This window comes from Elephantulus edwardii, unplaced genomic scaffold (genome assembly GCF_000299155.1).
Source record: "Elephantulus edwardii isolate Elephantulus edwardi_28Jun2011 unplaced genomic scaffold, EleEdw1.0 scaffold00092, whole genome shotgun sequence".
In the NCBI taxonomy this organism is placed as follows: Eukaryota; Metazoa; Chordata; class Mammalia; order Macroscelidea; family Macroscelididae; genus Elephantulus; species Elephantulus edwardii.
Genome location: NW_006399842.1, coordinates 2,306,136 through 2,322,070, shown reverse-complemented (window position 1 = coordinate 2,322,070; position 15,935 = coordinate 2,306,136). Strand labels below are relative to the sequence as shown.

The 15,935-nt window shown below is 39.3% G+C and overlaps 1 protein-coding gene across 1 annotated transcript in view; it reads right to left on the bottom strand.

The window, feature by feature from the left end:
* Positions 1-15,195, bottom strand: part of RAB14 (RAB14, member RAS oncogene family) — a 29,158-nt gene extending 13,963 nt beyond the window's left edge. The window contains exons 1-3 of the mRNA XM_006890687.1: positions 14,982-15,195; positions 3,261-3,319; positions 2,313-2,366 (exon numbers count right to left, since the gene is read on the bottom strand). Of these exons, the coding sequence (XP_006890749.1) occupies positions 2,313-2,366; positions 3,261-3,312 (106 nt within the window). The 5' untranslated portion in view covers positions 3,313-3,319; positions 14,982-15,195. The remainder of the gene's footprint in view (positions 1-2,312; positions 2,367-3,260; positions 3,320-14,981) is intronic.
* Between the last annotated feature and the right edge of the window lie 740 nt (positions 15,196-15,935).

Sequence of the window (15,935 nt, the reverse complement as noted above, 5' to 3'; positions counted from 1 at the left end):
ATCTCAACTGGGATACCATCTATACCTGGGGTCTTATTTTTTGCTATTTCTTTCCATGCAGCTTGAATTTCTTCCTTCATCACCATAGGCTCTTGCTCACATGTCGTTTCATGAAATTCTTCTGTGTCTGCCAATTCCTTTCGATACAACTCAGTATATTCTTTCCATCTTCTTTTGATACCTCCTGGATCATTTAGTACTCTGCCTAAAGCATCCCTGATTATAGCAACTCGAGGTTTTAATCTGTTCGTCAGTTCCTTGAGCTTAAGAAATGCTGAGCGAGTTCGACCTGTTTGGTTTTCTGACTCCAGCTCCTCGCACATTTCATGGTAATATTTTACTTTGTCATCCCGCGCTGCCTTTTGAAATCTTCTGTTCAGCTCTTTAGTATCTTGAATTCTTCCTTGTGCTTTGGCTTCTTTGCGCTCCAGTAGAATCTTCAGAGTTTCTTCTGACATCCATTTTGGTCTTTTCTTCCTCTTCTGTCTTTGTAGTGAACGTTTGCACTCTTCTTGGATGATATCCTTTATATCCTCCCACAACTCATCTGGTCTTCGCTCATTCATGTTCAAGGCCTCAAACCTGTTCTTGAGATGGTTCTGGAATTCAGGTGGGATAGACTCAGTTATATTTTGGTTCCCATGCATTCAGTTTAATTTTCCTCAGCTTCAGCTTGAACTTGCATATGAGAAATTGGTGGTCTGTTCCACAATCAGCTCCAGGCCTAGTTTTCATAGCTGATATTGAACTTCTCCAGCGGTTCCTTCCGCAGATGTAATCTATCTGATTCCTATGCATACCATTAGGTGATATCCATGTGTATAACCTGCGTTTATGTCTCTTTAAAAATGTGTTTGCGGGAGCTTTGGTGGCCTAGTGGCAAGAAGCTGCACTGCAATCCCAGAGGAACACGGTTCGAATCCACCAGACGCTCTGCCGGAGAAGGAGGCGCAATATCCTCCTGTACCAGTCAGATCTGATTTGACGGTACACGCACACAAAATTAAAAAAAAAAATGTGTTTGCGATGAATAAGTCATGATTGTGCAAAATTCAATCATTCTCCGAGTCCATGTTTTCCAACTACTGATTCTTCTTCTCTGTTCCCAACTTTTGCATTCCGGTCACCCATTACTGTCAATGCACTTGACTGCATGTTTTCGATCTCCGAATGTAAAAGCTGGTAGAAATCTTCTATTTCCTCTTCCTTGGCTCTGGTTGTTGGTGCAAATATCTGAATGATAGTGGTATTCACTGGACTTCCTTGTATATGTATGGATATTACCTGTGTCACTCACAATATTGTACTTCAAGATGGATCTAGAAATGGCTTTTCTAACTACGAAAGCAACCCCATTTTTCCTCACCTTTTCATCTCCGTAGTAGTAGTATCATATGATCATCCGATTCAAAATGCCTCATGCTGGTCCATCTCATCTCACCAATGCCTATTTGTGTGTTCCATTTCCTCCTTAACAATATCTAATTTTCCTACATTCATGGTTCTCACATTCCATGTTCCAATCACTAGTGTCTGCTTAAAACTGTTCCTCTTCCTTTGTATTTCCATACTCAGTTGCTCTTCCTGTCATTCCACGTGTGTTCTGTTGTACATAGGGTTTTCAGAGGTCTGCTATTTTGGAAGTGGATGGCCAATCCTTCTTCCTAGTGTGTGTCAATCTGAATGTTCAGATTTAGAGAAGTATCCAACAGATAAGCATGTGCCTAAATATGGCATTATGTATTTTGAAAGTTACATTTATGAAATCTAAATGTTATCAAATTACTATTGTATTTAGAAACCAACTCTCTAAAACATGCTGGTGTATTTAATTTTATCAGTGAGTTCTTGTTGGCTTGATTTCAACTCACAGTTAATTGTGTGCTTTTTAAAAAATGGGGATTTGAGTAAAAGTTTAAAAATCAAATTTGTTTTTTATGCAACCATTCCTACACTTTTTGTGTTATTAACAATGTGGACACTGAAAGGACACTTTCCCCACATCCCCATAGTACTCATTTTTTCTTAATTCCTCTATCTACCCCTCCCAGACTTCTGGGCTTTATCCTTGTTGCCCTTTTGACCTTACATGGTTTTGAAGCAGTGATCTTTTGGTATATCTATCTTCTAAGGTATCTTTTTTTGGGTCCGCATAGTCAACTTTTTGACTAGTAAGTCAAATACTAAACCATGTGTTTGCACCATCCAGAGATTCCGTAAAGCTTACAGGACACCGAAAACAACAAAATATGTAAAGGAAAAAACTATAAAGACAAACTACTATCATTTTACCTCATAATACTGAGACTTACATTTTTTTTCTGTAAACTGATGAAGCAAGCAAGATTTTCCTACTCCCATGTCTCCTGTTTTAAAAAAAGTTTCAGAGTAAAATTACTTCTGTTATGAATGTTCCATCTCTTAACCATATTACATCAAAATCTAGATCACTTAGAAAAGTTGACTTTCCAAAGAATTTAAACGATCCTGACAGTCAGTATTGTGAACTACAAATTGACAACCCCAACAGTTAGAATTTAGAACTGACTTATAAACGGAGACTTAACAAATTTTCAGGTAGCCTTGAAGAAGAAGTAATATTCCTTCATAAATTACCCTGAATTATTTATTAGGCAAAACCCCCAATTGACCTTGAGTCAGAGCTGACCCTCCAAGGCTGTAAATCAAATGGGAGCAGAACGGTCATCTCTCTTCTGAGGAGCTGTTGGTGGAACTGAAATGCCAGTGAGGCATGGTCTTTGGATGAGCAGCACAAAGCTCTCTAGACAAGGCCACTGGAGCTCACCCAGGGTGACTGTTGGTGCAAAATACTAAATATCAGGGAGCTCTGGTAGCCTAGTGGCAAGAAGCTGCACCTCAATCCCAGAGATACGCGGTTTGAATCCATCAGATGGTCTGCTAGAGGAGGGACAATCTCCTCCCGTACCAGTCAGATCCAATTTGACCACACACACAAAAAAATAAATTTTTTTTAAAAAAAAAATCTAAGTACCTAGGGCCACTGTTAATACAAAATAAATTTTATCAAAGAAGCATTAAATGTGTACTAAGAAAAGTATTCACTCCTTCAAGTGATATATTTGTATGACTCATCAGGAGAAAAATGAGCAATCTCCCTCTTGTAACTTATAGCCTTGGAAATTTGTTGGAGATCAAAATGAGCAAGAAGTGTTGAAGAATATATAAATATTTTGTATATAAATCATAAGGGAATAAACATTCATGTTAAATAAACTTACCAATAATAATATATTTAAAGATGTAAGAGTAGTTGTATGGTGCAGTTGCCATGGTGGCACTAAAAACAAAGAAAACTCTGTTATTTCAGAAAGAATCTTATATTATCCAAGCTGATCACTGTCATCCTTCAAAAAAATAAAGTGCAGTGTATACAAACAAAATGTTGGTTACAGTAACTCAGAGCACATTTCTCAAACGAATCAATATGCAGATAGTGATTAATTTTATAAAACATAATGGGAATGACTGAAACACAATATGAATGAAAGATATTGTGAAACAATGTATAGGAACTTTACAAACAAACCAATATAAAAATTAAAAAAAAAATTCTCTTGGATTAATGTTACAATAATATTTCACACAGATACATGAGATACTACACCAAAATAATAGTAACAATATTTTTTTAGGAACTACCCAATAAGAAACATTACCTTGACATTTTCAAATAAGGAGATCTTTATAAATTTAAGTTAAAGTTGATTATAACTAGCCCTCTACCCTTGTCAACTAAGTGTCTACTCAAAGTCTATTTGAACTCTGAATTTACATAAAATGGAATATAAAAAGTAACCACTTACAAACACAAACCAATTATTCTACTTTAAATCTGTGATTAGCCCAGCATCCAAAAAGTAACATTAGACATTAGTCACATTAGACACAAAACAGTTGTTCTTAATAGATTAAAAATAAAAGGGAAAGCGAAAGTTTATTATTGGCAATTGCACATGACCAAACCTAATGTAGGCCTTACAGAAAATAACAATATGTAAGTGTTTGTTATCTACTATTCTAGGAGCGGAGAGGAAGAGTGACAAAAAACAGTACTATAGTTATAAAATTTAAAAGCTTATTAAAAGATTTGTCAAAATATCATGAATCATTCTTTACACTCATAGATTTAACCTACAAGTCTAGCTTTTCTACTACTTTTAATAACTTAAGAGAAAAACAAAACAACTTGCCAATTTATTCAAATGAATGCCTTAGAATGAGCCAGAAACTGTGCTAGATAATAGAGAAACAAAGAGTAAATGTTAATACAGTAATGATGGTAACTTCCAATGAAGTTTATTCTAACAATTTTCAGCTTAAGAGAAAAATTCTTCACATATAAAGAGATTTAACCTCACTTTAAAATTTTGATCCATGGTATTTTATTTATACATGTTTTATTTTTATTACTTTGATAAGCTGTCAGGTTATACAGGTTAGATGTGATGTGACTGTAGAAGTTAATTTAAAATTGTAACACCTTATTATAAGCCCCATTTCACATGACATTTCTATATCACAAATATTAAAAAACCCTTAAACTAAGAGGACTATTTTTAGTAAGAAAAAAAAGTTGTTAATCACAATAAATTACATCATATAATATTGCACTTTGTGTACTATTAAGTAGGGACCAACCCAGAGCAGACCTTCCAGTGGATTTTCAGGGGCAAGCAGTGTATCACAATGGAGGAGATGGCCCATCTTTCTACCTGGTGGATCTGAACCATGTACTTTTACACTGGCATCATGAATCCCTTACCAATAAGCCACCAAAGCTCTTCAGCTGAATTATATTCAGTAAATGCAGACACCTTATTACTGATTATTATCAATTGTCTGCATAATAAAATAAAACAAAAAACAAAAAAATAAACCTCCCTTAACCAGTTCTTAGAGAAAGGAATGTTTTTCATGTTAGGTTAACTCTGGATCTAATATTAAAATAGATTCTCTTTTTTCAGGCACTAGAGATCTAAAACTTTTAAGAATGAACTAAAAAAAGAAAAAAGGGAGCTCTGGTGGTCTAGTGGCAAGAAGGTGAGCTGCAATTCTAAAGGCACATGGTTCGAATCCACCAGATGGTCTGCTGGAGAAGGAAGGGTAATCTATCCCTGTGCCAGTTGAATCTGACTCGATAGTGCACAACTGGGGGGCGGGGAGGGGAAGAATGAACTTGATCCTGATGTCAAGATTCTTCTCAGATTTCAAACATATAGGGGAAAAACTTACACTAAAAGTTGTATTTAAAGATTATTAACTTCTACTCACATCTATGCTTATTGCTGGTTATTCACACTGCAAAAGAGATGGAAGCAACTCAAGTGACCATCAACAAATGAATGGACAGAGAAACTATGGTGGATTCACATAATGAAATATTATGCATTGAAAAACAATAAACTCGTAAAACATTACAGGAAGCCTGGAGGACATTATGCTGAGTAAAATTTTTCAGTCACAAAAGGATAAAAATGCATTAACAGCACTGTTATAAAATAGGATGGGGAGGGAAGAAAGAACAGAAAAAGAGTGGATAAATAATGAACACTGCAACAGAATAGATGAAGGGGAACAGTCCTAAAGGAGTATATGATTATGCATTACATGTATGACTGTAACACTCCAGAACAAGGGATGAATTATGAAGTAGGTGGGCAATGTGTAACAATGAATTAAAAATATCAAAATTAAAAAATATTAACTTCTAGACTAAAGGTCATATTTTGGATCACTGGAACTATTTTTACTTTTCTTTAGCTTCAGTTTGAACTTGTACAAGAGTAATTTTGATGGTTTGGTCCAAAATAAGCACCTGGTCTGGTTTTTACTGTTGATATTGCACTTTTTCAATGATTCTTTGAGCAGATATAGTCAATCTGATTTCTGTGCAGTCCATCAGACAAGTTACATGTGTAAAGTCACCTTTTGTGGGTTTGGTTTTTTTAAAAAAGGTATTTGCTATGAATAAATCACTAAACATATGCTTCTTACCTTCTATCCTTCCCACACTTTCTTCAAATTAGTTTAAGAAAATAAATGCTTTATAAATAAATCCTAACTCTATTAAAGCATTAATGCTCAAACTTGGAGAAAAGGCATCACTTCCTGCCTTTTTATTGTTTCTTGCACACTCTTGATTTTCCTATTTTGTTTCCTTTTTTTTAACTAAAAGATGTAGCTGTGCCTTTCTTCCTTGTTTTAATAAGTGAAACTATAGCCTAATTTCAATTTCTATCCCAAATGCTTTAGAGGATAATTTATGAATTTATAATCCAATTCTAGTTATGCAACTTCTATACTTGGTAATGATCACACAAAGTATTCTTTAAATAAATATCTATTAAGATTTTAAATCTCTATAACTAGTTTTGAAATTTTTTTTAAAAAAAATTGTTGTAGGTGCCTCTGAATGGACTATGAACAACAGATGTGAATTCTGCCCTATTTAGTACCATCTTCGTCATCTCCAATATGCTACAGTCTATTGTCAGTGTATCATTCCATCTTGTTGGGGGTCTTCTTTGACCCTCCACGTTTCCCAGCCTGATGTCTTTTTCCAAGAATCATCTGGATGCCATGCTCAAAGTATGCTTCACCATCTTTTCCTTTAAGGAGCATTCTGGCTGCACTTCTTCTACGATAGATTTGTTTATTCTTTTGGCAGTGCATGGTATTTTTCAGTACTCTTCTCTAACATATTTCAAAGGCATCAATTCTTGTTTGCTTGCTATCCAATATTCAGATGCATATGAAGCAACTGAAAATGTATCAGGTGCACCTTAGTCTTCAAGCTCTTTTAAAAGTTATCAAGCATTTTTCATCTAGAAGGGTGGCTGGCTGGCTGTTCCAGCTATCTGTTAAAGAGTTTCATTTACTACCAGATAGAGTTTCATGATTCTGGCTCAGGATGGTAACTGTTGGACCAAGTGGTACTAGACAAGAGTGGTGGACTGATTTTCACACAGAATCTGCAAAAGTGTCTGTGTCTTAATAACAATCTGTAATATGGATTATCTAGAATGTATTAATCTAGAATATGAATTATACTACTTTCTGGATTGGAGTATTAATGACTGCTATAGATGTACTGCTTTGACCATTACTGCTATGATAGGCTTTAATGACCATAGAACCGTCTATGAAATGTCTACTCACATTTTGAAAATCTAAGGCTTCAAAATAGCCAACATGCAGTTGAAGCTGAAACAAAAGAGGCATCTAAAGTAACCACTTCATGGAAAGCTTTATTAAACCCGGTATCTTTGATCCTTTAGACTTTTTAAACTCTCTTGAGCATTTTTAAATAAAATAAACTCTTGACTTTTAGGGGGAAAAAAGTTACCAAGTGTTAATATGAAGTCTCCCAAATTAAAGCAAATAATCACTATCTCAGGCTGAATACCAGCATTTTTTTCAACACTTCACATAATTCTCTGGCTCAAGTGTTTGGTTTTTTTAAATTACAAATTTAAAAATAAACTCTGAAAGTGCAATAAAAGAAAACTACTCAAGAAAGGAGGGCAAAAACATTAGTCTTTGTACAAGACACAGTTAAGTCTCCCATCCTTACTGTAAATTAAGATGGTAATTTTTAAAAAGGTCCCAGTAAGTCAATCCTGGCTGTGGGCAAGCCCTCAAGCTGCAAAGGAGAACTATATTCCATAGGATTGACTGGGGTAATGAGGGTAGGTAGTCAGAGACAGTAAAGTTGGCACAGGATAGAGGAGGTTTCAGGGCTCTTTTACTTGGGGTTTCTATGAGTTACAATCAACCCGATGGCACATTAACAACTACATGCTGAAGAGAACTGTATTCCTCCCTCATGCTGCAGAGAACTATATTCCACAGGATTTTCAAGGCAACTGTAATTTCCGGACTACAACTCACAGCAACCCAAAGAACAGATCTGAACCCTGCCCTATCTTGTGGCCATCTTCATTATTTCTGATAATACTTGAGGCCACTACTACAGTCACTGTGTCAATTCATCTTGTTGAGATGGACTGACAAAATCCATCTTATGCTGGTCCTCCACTTTTTCAAGGATAATGTCCTTTCCAAAGAACTGATCCTCCTAACAACACAGCCAAAATATATGACCACCATATTTGCCCCCAAGGAGCACCCTACTGGCCTATTGTTATGTGCCATTGAGTCACTTGAAATGCATAGCAACCTTATGTACAAAAGCTCTACACCCTGCCCTATCCTGTGCCAACCTTACTGTCTCTGACACACCTACCTCCATTACCCCAGTCACTGAATCCATTTCATCTCTTGCACTGTTTCTCCACCTCCCAGGAATGATGCCCTTCTCCAAGGAATGGTCCCTCCTTGCAACATGCTCAGAAGTATGTAAGATGAAGCTTCAGATTTCTTGCCTCCAAGGAGCAGTCTGGTTTCACCCTCTCCAGGTTGAACCTATTTGTTCTCCTAGCAGTCCATGGTATATTCAACACTCTTGTCCAGCACCACAGCTCAAAGGCATCAATTCTCCTATCATCCCTAGTCGTTATCCAACTTTCTAATGCATAGCAAGTAACTGTGAAGACTATAGCCTGGATTAGGTGCACCTTAGTCTCTAGGCTGACACCGTTGCTCTTCGGTACTCTGGAGAGGTCCCTGAGAGCAGATTTCCCAATGCAATTCATCTTTTGAATTCCTGGCTGCTACTACCAAGAATGTTGACTGTGGAGTCAAGCAAACTAAAGCTGTTAACAATCTCAATCACTTCACTGTCTATCATGATGCTGCCAACTGACCCAGTGTTGAGAATCCTTGTTTTCTTGATGCTGAGCTTCAATCTATATTTAAGGCTGCAGTCTTTGACCTTCTGCAGCAAGCACTTCAGTTCCTCCTCACTTTTGGCAAGCAGGCAGGGCTGTGTTATCTGCATAGCACAGGTTGTTAATGAATGTTCCTCCAATCCTGATGCCACATTCCTCCTCTTGAGCCCAGCCTCCCAGATGATCTGTCCTGCATATAGACTGAAAAAGTATGAAACTAGTGGTGGGGATTTTTGTTTTCATTAAGTTCAGATGTATTCCATATTGAAGGCTGTAAAAACTAGCTAGAATCTAGCTAGGTTTGAAGGTATACCTGCAGGTATTTTCAGCCAAAAACTATGTATTTACAACAGATTTGTATTTAAGTAGTCTTTTTTTATTTATTACCTATGCTTAATTTTGTTTTTAAGAAGATTTTTTCAATTTCATCTCTAAAACATGAAACAGAACCCTGCTCAAGAAAGGATTATACATTTACCTAACACTGAAAAATCCGAGGGGGAAAAGCCTCTCTGTGTCCTCTCAATTAATGATTTATTTTTGCTTTGAGAACTGAAATAGCACAGAAATAAAATGGTAGTCCAAAAAATGCAAGAAATACTGATCTAACTCAAACACTCTGAAAGCATGAATGAGTCCAGTAATATTATAGTCTCCACTTTGTAAACATTCTGGCTAATATTCTGTAACTTGTAAACAAATACTAGTTTACACTTTATTACATGCTTTACAAATAGTAGGGAGCTCTGGGGGCCTTCAGTCCACACGGAGCTGCACTAACCCAAAGGTCATGACTTTCTGGAGGTTCAAATCCACCAGTGGCTCCTCAGAAGATGGGCAGGCTCTTCTGTGCCATTTACAGCCTTGGAACACTTGCTGGAGGGTCAGCTATGATTCCGTTCTAACTTGAAATCAATGATTTTGCATTTGTAAAAAGTACCTGAAGTTCATATTTAAGTATTTTTAATTTCTATGCAGGTTTTCCTGTAATGCCTTTGATTTCCTTAAAGGAAAAAAAAAATACTACATTTCAGACAATAATCTTATCAAATATATGACAAACTACTTGGAAACTAATAAAACATAATTAGTAGAGCTATCTATTGTTGGGCACTTTTCATCTTCTAGATAACATGCCAAGTGCATCTACAGGGCTCTGGTGGCTCAAGGGAAAGGACTTGTACTGCCAACAACCCAAAGCTTAAATATTTGAGCTGCTCCAGAACAAAGAGGGGCAATTTACAGGTTTGAACGGACTACAATCTGCATCTCTGAAAAATCACTGGAGGGTCAGCTGTGAGTGAGTTCGCTGTGAGTGAGTTCGGAATCAAAAGCACGTATCAGTCGAGTCTAAACCAGAGGGAATCAACAAGACAAAAGGTAGAACTACCCTCATATGGTTTCCTAGGCTATAATCTTTGCAGAAAGAGTCCTGTTGGTACAGTGTAGTTAACTGTTTGATTGCCAACTGAAAGGTTGGAAGGTCAAACACACCAGTTGCTCCCCAGAATCTTCTGTAAAAATGTACAACAATGAATGAATGGAATTCCAAGTTCTTTATAAACTTTCATTAAAAGCTCAATAAAAAATTTAAAATAAAAAAAAAAAATTGCAGCCTTGGAGCAGTGCTACTGTGTTCTACATGATTGTTTGTCAATATTTACAAAGGGGACATTCCCTGTCTTGAGAAACGCCAATCTTTTGATTAGCAGCTGGACTAGTTGCTACTGTGCCACCAGGGCTCCTTTTAATCCTTACCACCATATAAAACTGCCATTTATCTTCATTGGACAGGCAAGGAAAACAGACTCAATAAGTAACATGTTCAGGTCACATAACTAAGTGGCAAAGTCTGTGTTGAACCTAGGACTGCTTTGACTTCATGAACCAGTGCTTCCTCCATACACTAAGAGATGTGCCAAGAAGCCCTATAATGGTGGCTTTGGGATACAAATCTATCTCAACTCACTTGGTTTTAATTTAGTTTTCTGAAGCATTACTAAATCACAATCAAAGGATACATGAAAATAATGTACAGATATGAATACTATTACTAGTAAGAATTTGTACTATGACTGCTTAGAAAAATTTCTCAGAATAAAAACGATTTGTTGAGAATAAATCATGTGATATACTGTTCCTTTTTTGCTTAGTCCACAGAGAGTTGCTATGCTTACTCAATGGCCATGCCTCATGCTGTTTGCATCTGCTAGGGGCTCAACAAAGAGAGCTAAGTAATCTCCTCCTGTGCTATTTACAGCCTCAGAAATCCAATGGAGGGTCACCTATGAGTTCTGAGAAACTCCTTTATGCAGCTTCTTAGGTTATAAATCACACAGAAGGAGACTGCCTCTCTTCTCTCCAGAGGAGCTGCTGGTGGATCTGCAAGGCAAAGCCTTCGGGTTGGCTGTGCAACTCCCTAAAGATACGCCATCAGCGCTTCCCCAAGTCATAAAAACAATTCTACAATTTATCATGTCGACCATGTACAAACTACAGAAACTAAGGTTTGAAGAAATTTATTAATTTGGTTGGTGTTAAAAATTTAATACATTGCAGAGCTGGAGCTTAAACTCAAGTCTGATTCCACAGATAATGATTATTCCCACCTAAAGGAATTTGTTTCAAGACATAGAATATGATAAGAAATCATCAGATGACTGACTTCAATTTAAAAAGTATATTTTCAATTTTTTACACTTTAATACTTTAGCCCCTTGAGTGTTTGCATACTTAAATCTTCTCACAGCTGATAATACAGCCATTTTATTCCATGACTTGTTATATACTGTCAAGTTGGAAACTACTCATAGCTGACCCTCCCCAAGTAGTAAACTGCAAAGGGGGAAGATAGCCATCTTTCTCTCATAGAACAGCTAATAAATTCCAAGTACAACTGCATGCCTTTTGTTTGGCATAGCAGCTCTTTAACAATAGGCTGCCATTCACTTTAAAATATTTACACAGTTGACTCAACACCTAAGAGGGGGAAAGGAAGCCATTAAATGTTACTGGTAATGTAATTTCTTATCCTCGCTGTTTAATACTTTTTTTAGGATGCAAGGCATTTTTCTAAAAATATCAAAGCCAAAACAGATTGCCTTTTTTTTTAAATTCCCATCAGTTCTAATTGGTCTTTTAGTGTGGTTGGTTTTAAAAAAAATCGTTTATGCGTGCATTCAATTAGCTCTTCTCTCTTTTATACTACCATCATCTCATGAGCATGTCTAAGTAATAAAATTATTTTTTTAAATATTTTTATTCATTATTGCACATTTTCTCCCTCACCTCCCGCCCTCAAGATAGAATGCTTTTGTTGATTCTAATATATATGTAGGACATCTACTAAACACAAAACATTGTGCTTATTAAGTTTTATAGTAATGAACAAAAAAAACAACACTATCCCTGTCAAATCCATGGATCTCAAGAACAGCTGGCCCCGTAAAGTGGAATGTTACTTATCAAAGTTAAGTCATCACAAAACTTTCTGTAATTGGATCTAATAAAATAAGTGTATTGGTTCCTATCAAAAGTAGTAACTGAAAATAATCTACCCACTTCTGAGATCCACTTTTTTAAAACCATTATTTCTAAAAAGAAAGATATAAAGTCACACTTTTATATTAATATTGTAAATTATAAGAGGGGGGGAAAAACACCTGGATTCCTTTTCTTTCAAGAGGAAAGACAAAATATTCCAGCTGATGATAGTATGCTAAGAGTAAGAAACAATACTACAACCTTATTCATAGAAAAGTTCTTTTAAAAAAATTGGAAAAACTCCATTCTCTATTATCCAAGTTAAAGATTAGTGATAATAAAAATGTCAATGATAAGATGATAGATGTCTGTAATGTGCTTCAAAATAACCTAAGGAGTTGTTTATATGTAAATTAAGCCAGAGTGTGCACTATGTCACAGGCTGACAGGTATATCTGAAAGTTCATTACACTATTTATATTTGGTACATGTTTAACATTTTCCTAATGAACATTTTTTAAATATAATGGCTCTTTGATACCTCCTATCAGTAATTCACTGTATGCAACCAAGTCTAGCACTTTTAATAGTTACCTTAATAAAGTTGTGCTATTTGATACAGATAAAATTCACTTGCAAGAGTATCCCAAATTCTGCTGCAAAGTACATAACAAATATAAAGTTTAACATGGAACACAAAGAGTAAAAAAATGTAGTCTTGATGCCAGAGAATTTCTGAATGGTTATTTGTATCTAAGGGATTTACAACGTTACAGTAAGTGCCATTTACAGGGAGTCTAATACATGCCAAGGCTTTTATAAACTATTCTAATCCTAAAAACTCATTTTAAGAAAAACAGTTCAGAGAGGTGACTGTACCTGTACACAAAAAAGCATTAACTGGAGAGCTGGAATGAAGGCCAACGTCTAACTTTAAAGTTTTTTAAACTCGTGCTCATTCATTCAACAGATCAGAAGCACCCACTATCTGGCAGGCACTGTTAAAGAGAGAAGGGCAATTACTATGTGCCACGGAATGTGCTAAGGGCTTTAACCAATTAATCCTCAGACAACTGTTGTTGTTGTTGTTGTTGATGTTGTGTAACACTGAGTCTGAACCACACTGGAACTGACTGACCCTCCAGTAGGTTTTCAGAGACAGGAAATCACAAGAGAAGAGATTGCTCATCTTTTTCTCTCGGTGCAGATGGTAGACTCAAAGCTTGTACCTCTGTGTTCATAACACAGTCCATTTACCACTAAGCTTCCCAAACTCTAGGTGCAATTATTCCCTTTATACACAGAGTCTGAGAGGTTAAGTAACTTTCTCAACGTCACTTAACTAGAAGCAGCCTTACTGGAGTGGGAACCCCCAGCAATAAAAATTCTCAGCACTGCATCTCAAACAATGGCCGAGTAAAAGGACATAAAAAGACTTAATTAAACACACACATATACACACACACACACACACACAAACCAACCCACAACCCTTAGAAAAGGTCAGGGGGCCAGGGGGCGTAGGTGCAGGAAGCTGGATGATATACTTTGCCAAGTCAAGGTTGCATTTAATAGTCCACTTGAATAAAACGAGTTGTGGGGTAGTAATGAAATGAGTAATAAACTCCACAAGATTTCTTAACTGGACTCTGATACTTGCTGTGGAAGTCAACTTGCCCAATTATAATCCCAATTTTACATGAAGCACCTCTACCATGCCTCCCCTGGGCTTGAGAGAATGAGGACGCTGAACTACGAAGTCGTAATAAACTGTCATCCAGTCTGAATACAGGAACACATGGATGAGACTGCAGCTGTATTTTAAATGGTCATGTTTCCCCTTTGAACCTAACTTTAATTCAGAAAATACCATCTACGGTGGACCAGCATGTCCTCGGGACCATCACTAACCAGCCACACAGGAACTTCCAGCCTCTAGTAAAGTCCAGGAAACTCAGTTTACCTCCAAGGACACTCACTGTGAGGTTCACAGTGAGGGAACGTGTGAGGACCCCCCGGGGCCGCGCAGGGCGAACAGTCGTCTACAAACCCTCCAAACACGCTCGCTTCCTTCCTCTTTTCACAAATCCTCGCAATGTCAAAACTTTCTCCGCATTTCTTGATGTCCCTCCGACTCGTGGCCGCGACAGGCCTCACAGGGTCCCCCCGAGAGCCGCCCCCGGTCACTGAAGCTGTGTGACCCCCACAAGAGCGGCGGGCCCGGTGAACCCTCGTCCAGTCGGGGTCCCGGGCGCGTCTCCCCACGAGCAAGGGCACGAGCCCCGGCGGAGCCGGCGAGCCTGGCGGTGCTGCCCGCCGTACCGAGAGAAGGGAGGGTGCCACGTCCGGGGGGCCGCCGGCTCGCGCGGAGGGACCCCGCGGCCGCAGAGCCGGGGAGCAGGGCCTGCACACGGGAGCTGGGTCCGGACCGGCCGAGGCCGGAACACACCCTTCCCGCACGCCGCGCAGGTCCCCGCCCGGGTGGGGATGCCGCTGACGAGGGTTCCCCACGCCCCGGGCCTGTCAGGCCGCGGCGCCCAACGCCGACTCCTGGCTCGCCGCAGCCTGGCAGGGCCTGAACCCGCGGCGGCGTCCCCGCCCCCGCCCGTCGGCAGCGCTGGGCGCCGAGGCCTCAGCCAGCCCGGCACTGCGGAAGGCCCGGGTTACCTGGGGGGTTGCTGGTGGCTGGGCAGCTTTCCGGGCGGGAGGGGGGCGTCAGGAAGAGGAAGAGGAGAGCGGACGCAGAGAGAGAGGAGGCGGGGGCGGAAGGCCCAGGCCCCGGTGAATTAGACGGGCTGGCCGAAGACGGAAAGACGCGGTGGCGGCAGTAGCGGTAGCAGGGGTGACTGCTCCTGCGGCTCCCTCAGGATCTTCCTCGGGCTGGTCCAAGATGGCGGCGCTCCCTACACAGGGTTTCCTGTCACCCTCGCAATGGGCCGGACCACAAAAGAAGGGGGGTGAAGGATGCGCGCGCAGCTGGCGGAGCCCGGAAGAAGGTGTCCGCGGCCCGGCCTGTTAGCCACGCCCCTTCCTCAGTCCTCCCCTTCGGACTCGTCGTGGCGCCGCCGAAATCCAGCCCCTTGGCCCTGAAGGGGCGGGGCAAAGAGCTCAGACGCAAGCGCGGTTGCCGGCCTCGCGTGCGCGGACGTCACTGCGCAAGTTCGTCCAGAGCTCGTGGGAGTCTGTCGGGATCTTGTAGAGTTACCACTGTCACCCTGGGGACTTTTTATTCTTTCTAATGCCAGCAACTACACTTGCTGGACGTTTACTATATGTCAGTCACTTTGGTAAGTATGCATTTCCTGCATTCATTGAACATGTGTTTACATTTCGTATAGAGTGGTGAATAAGACAGATTAGGTCAAGGCTCCAAGAGGCACGTATCCCCATTTTATCTGTGGCCAAACTGAGGCTTAAATTCTCCAAAGATACGCAACTAGAAAGTGACCCTTCCTGACTATTTCACCTTTGACCCGTAAGGGAGTGCTTTGACAGAGCGCTTTTGACAGGGAATAGTGGCGACATTTTTTCACACTGTGTTCACCACCTCTCTTTTTGCCATTAAGTCAGAGCTGACACTCATCCATTGGGTTTCTGAGGCGGTAAATCACACAGTAGAAG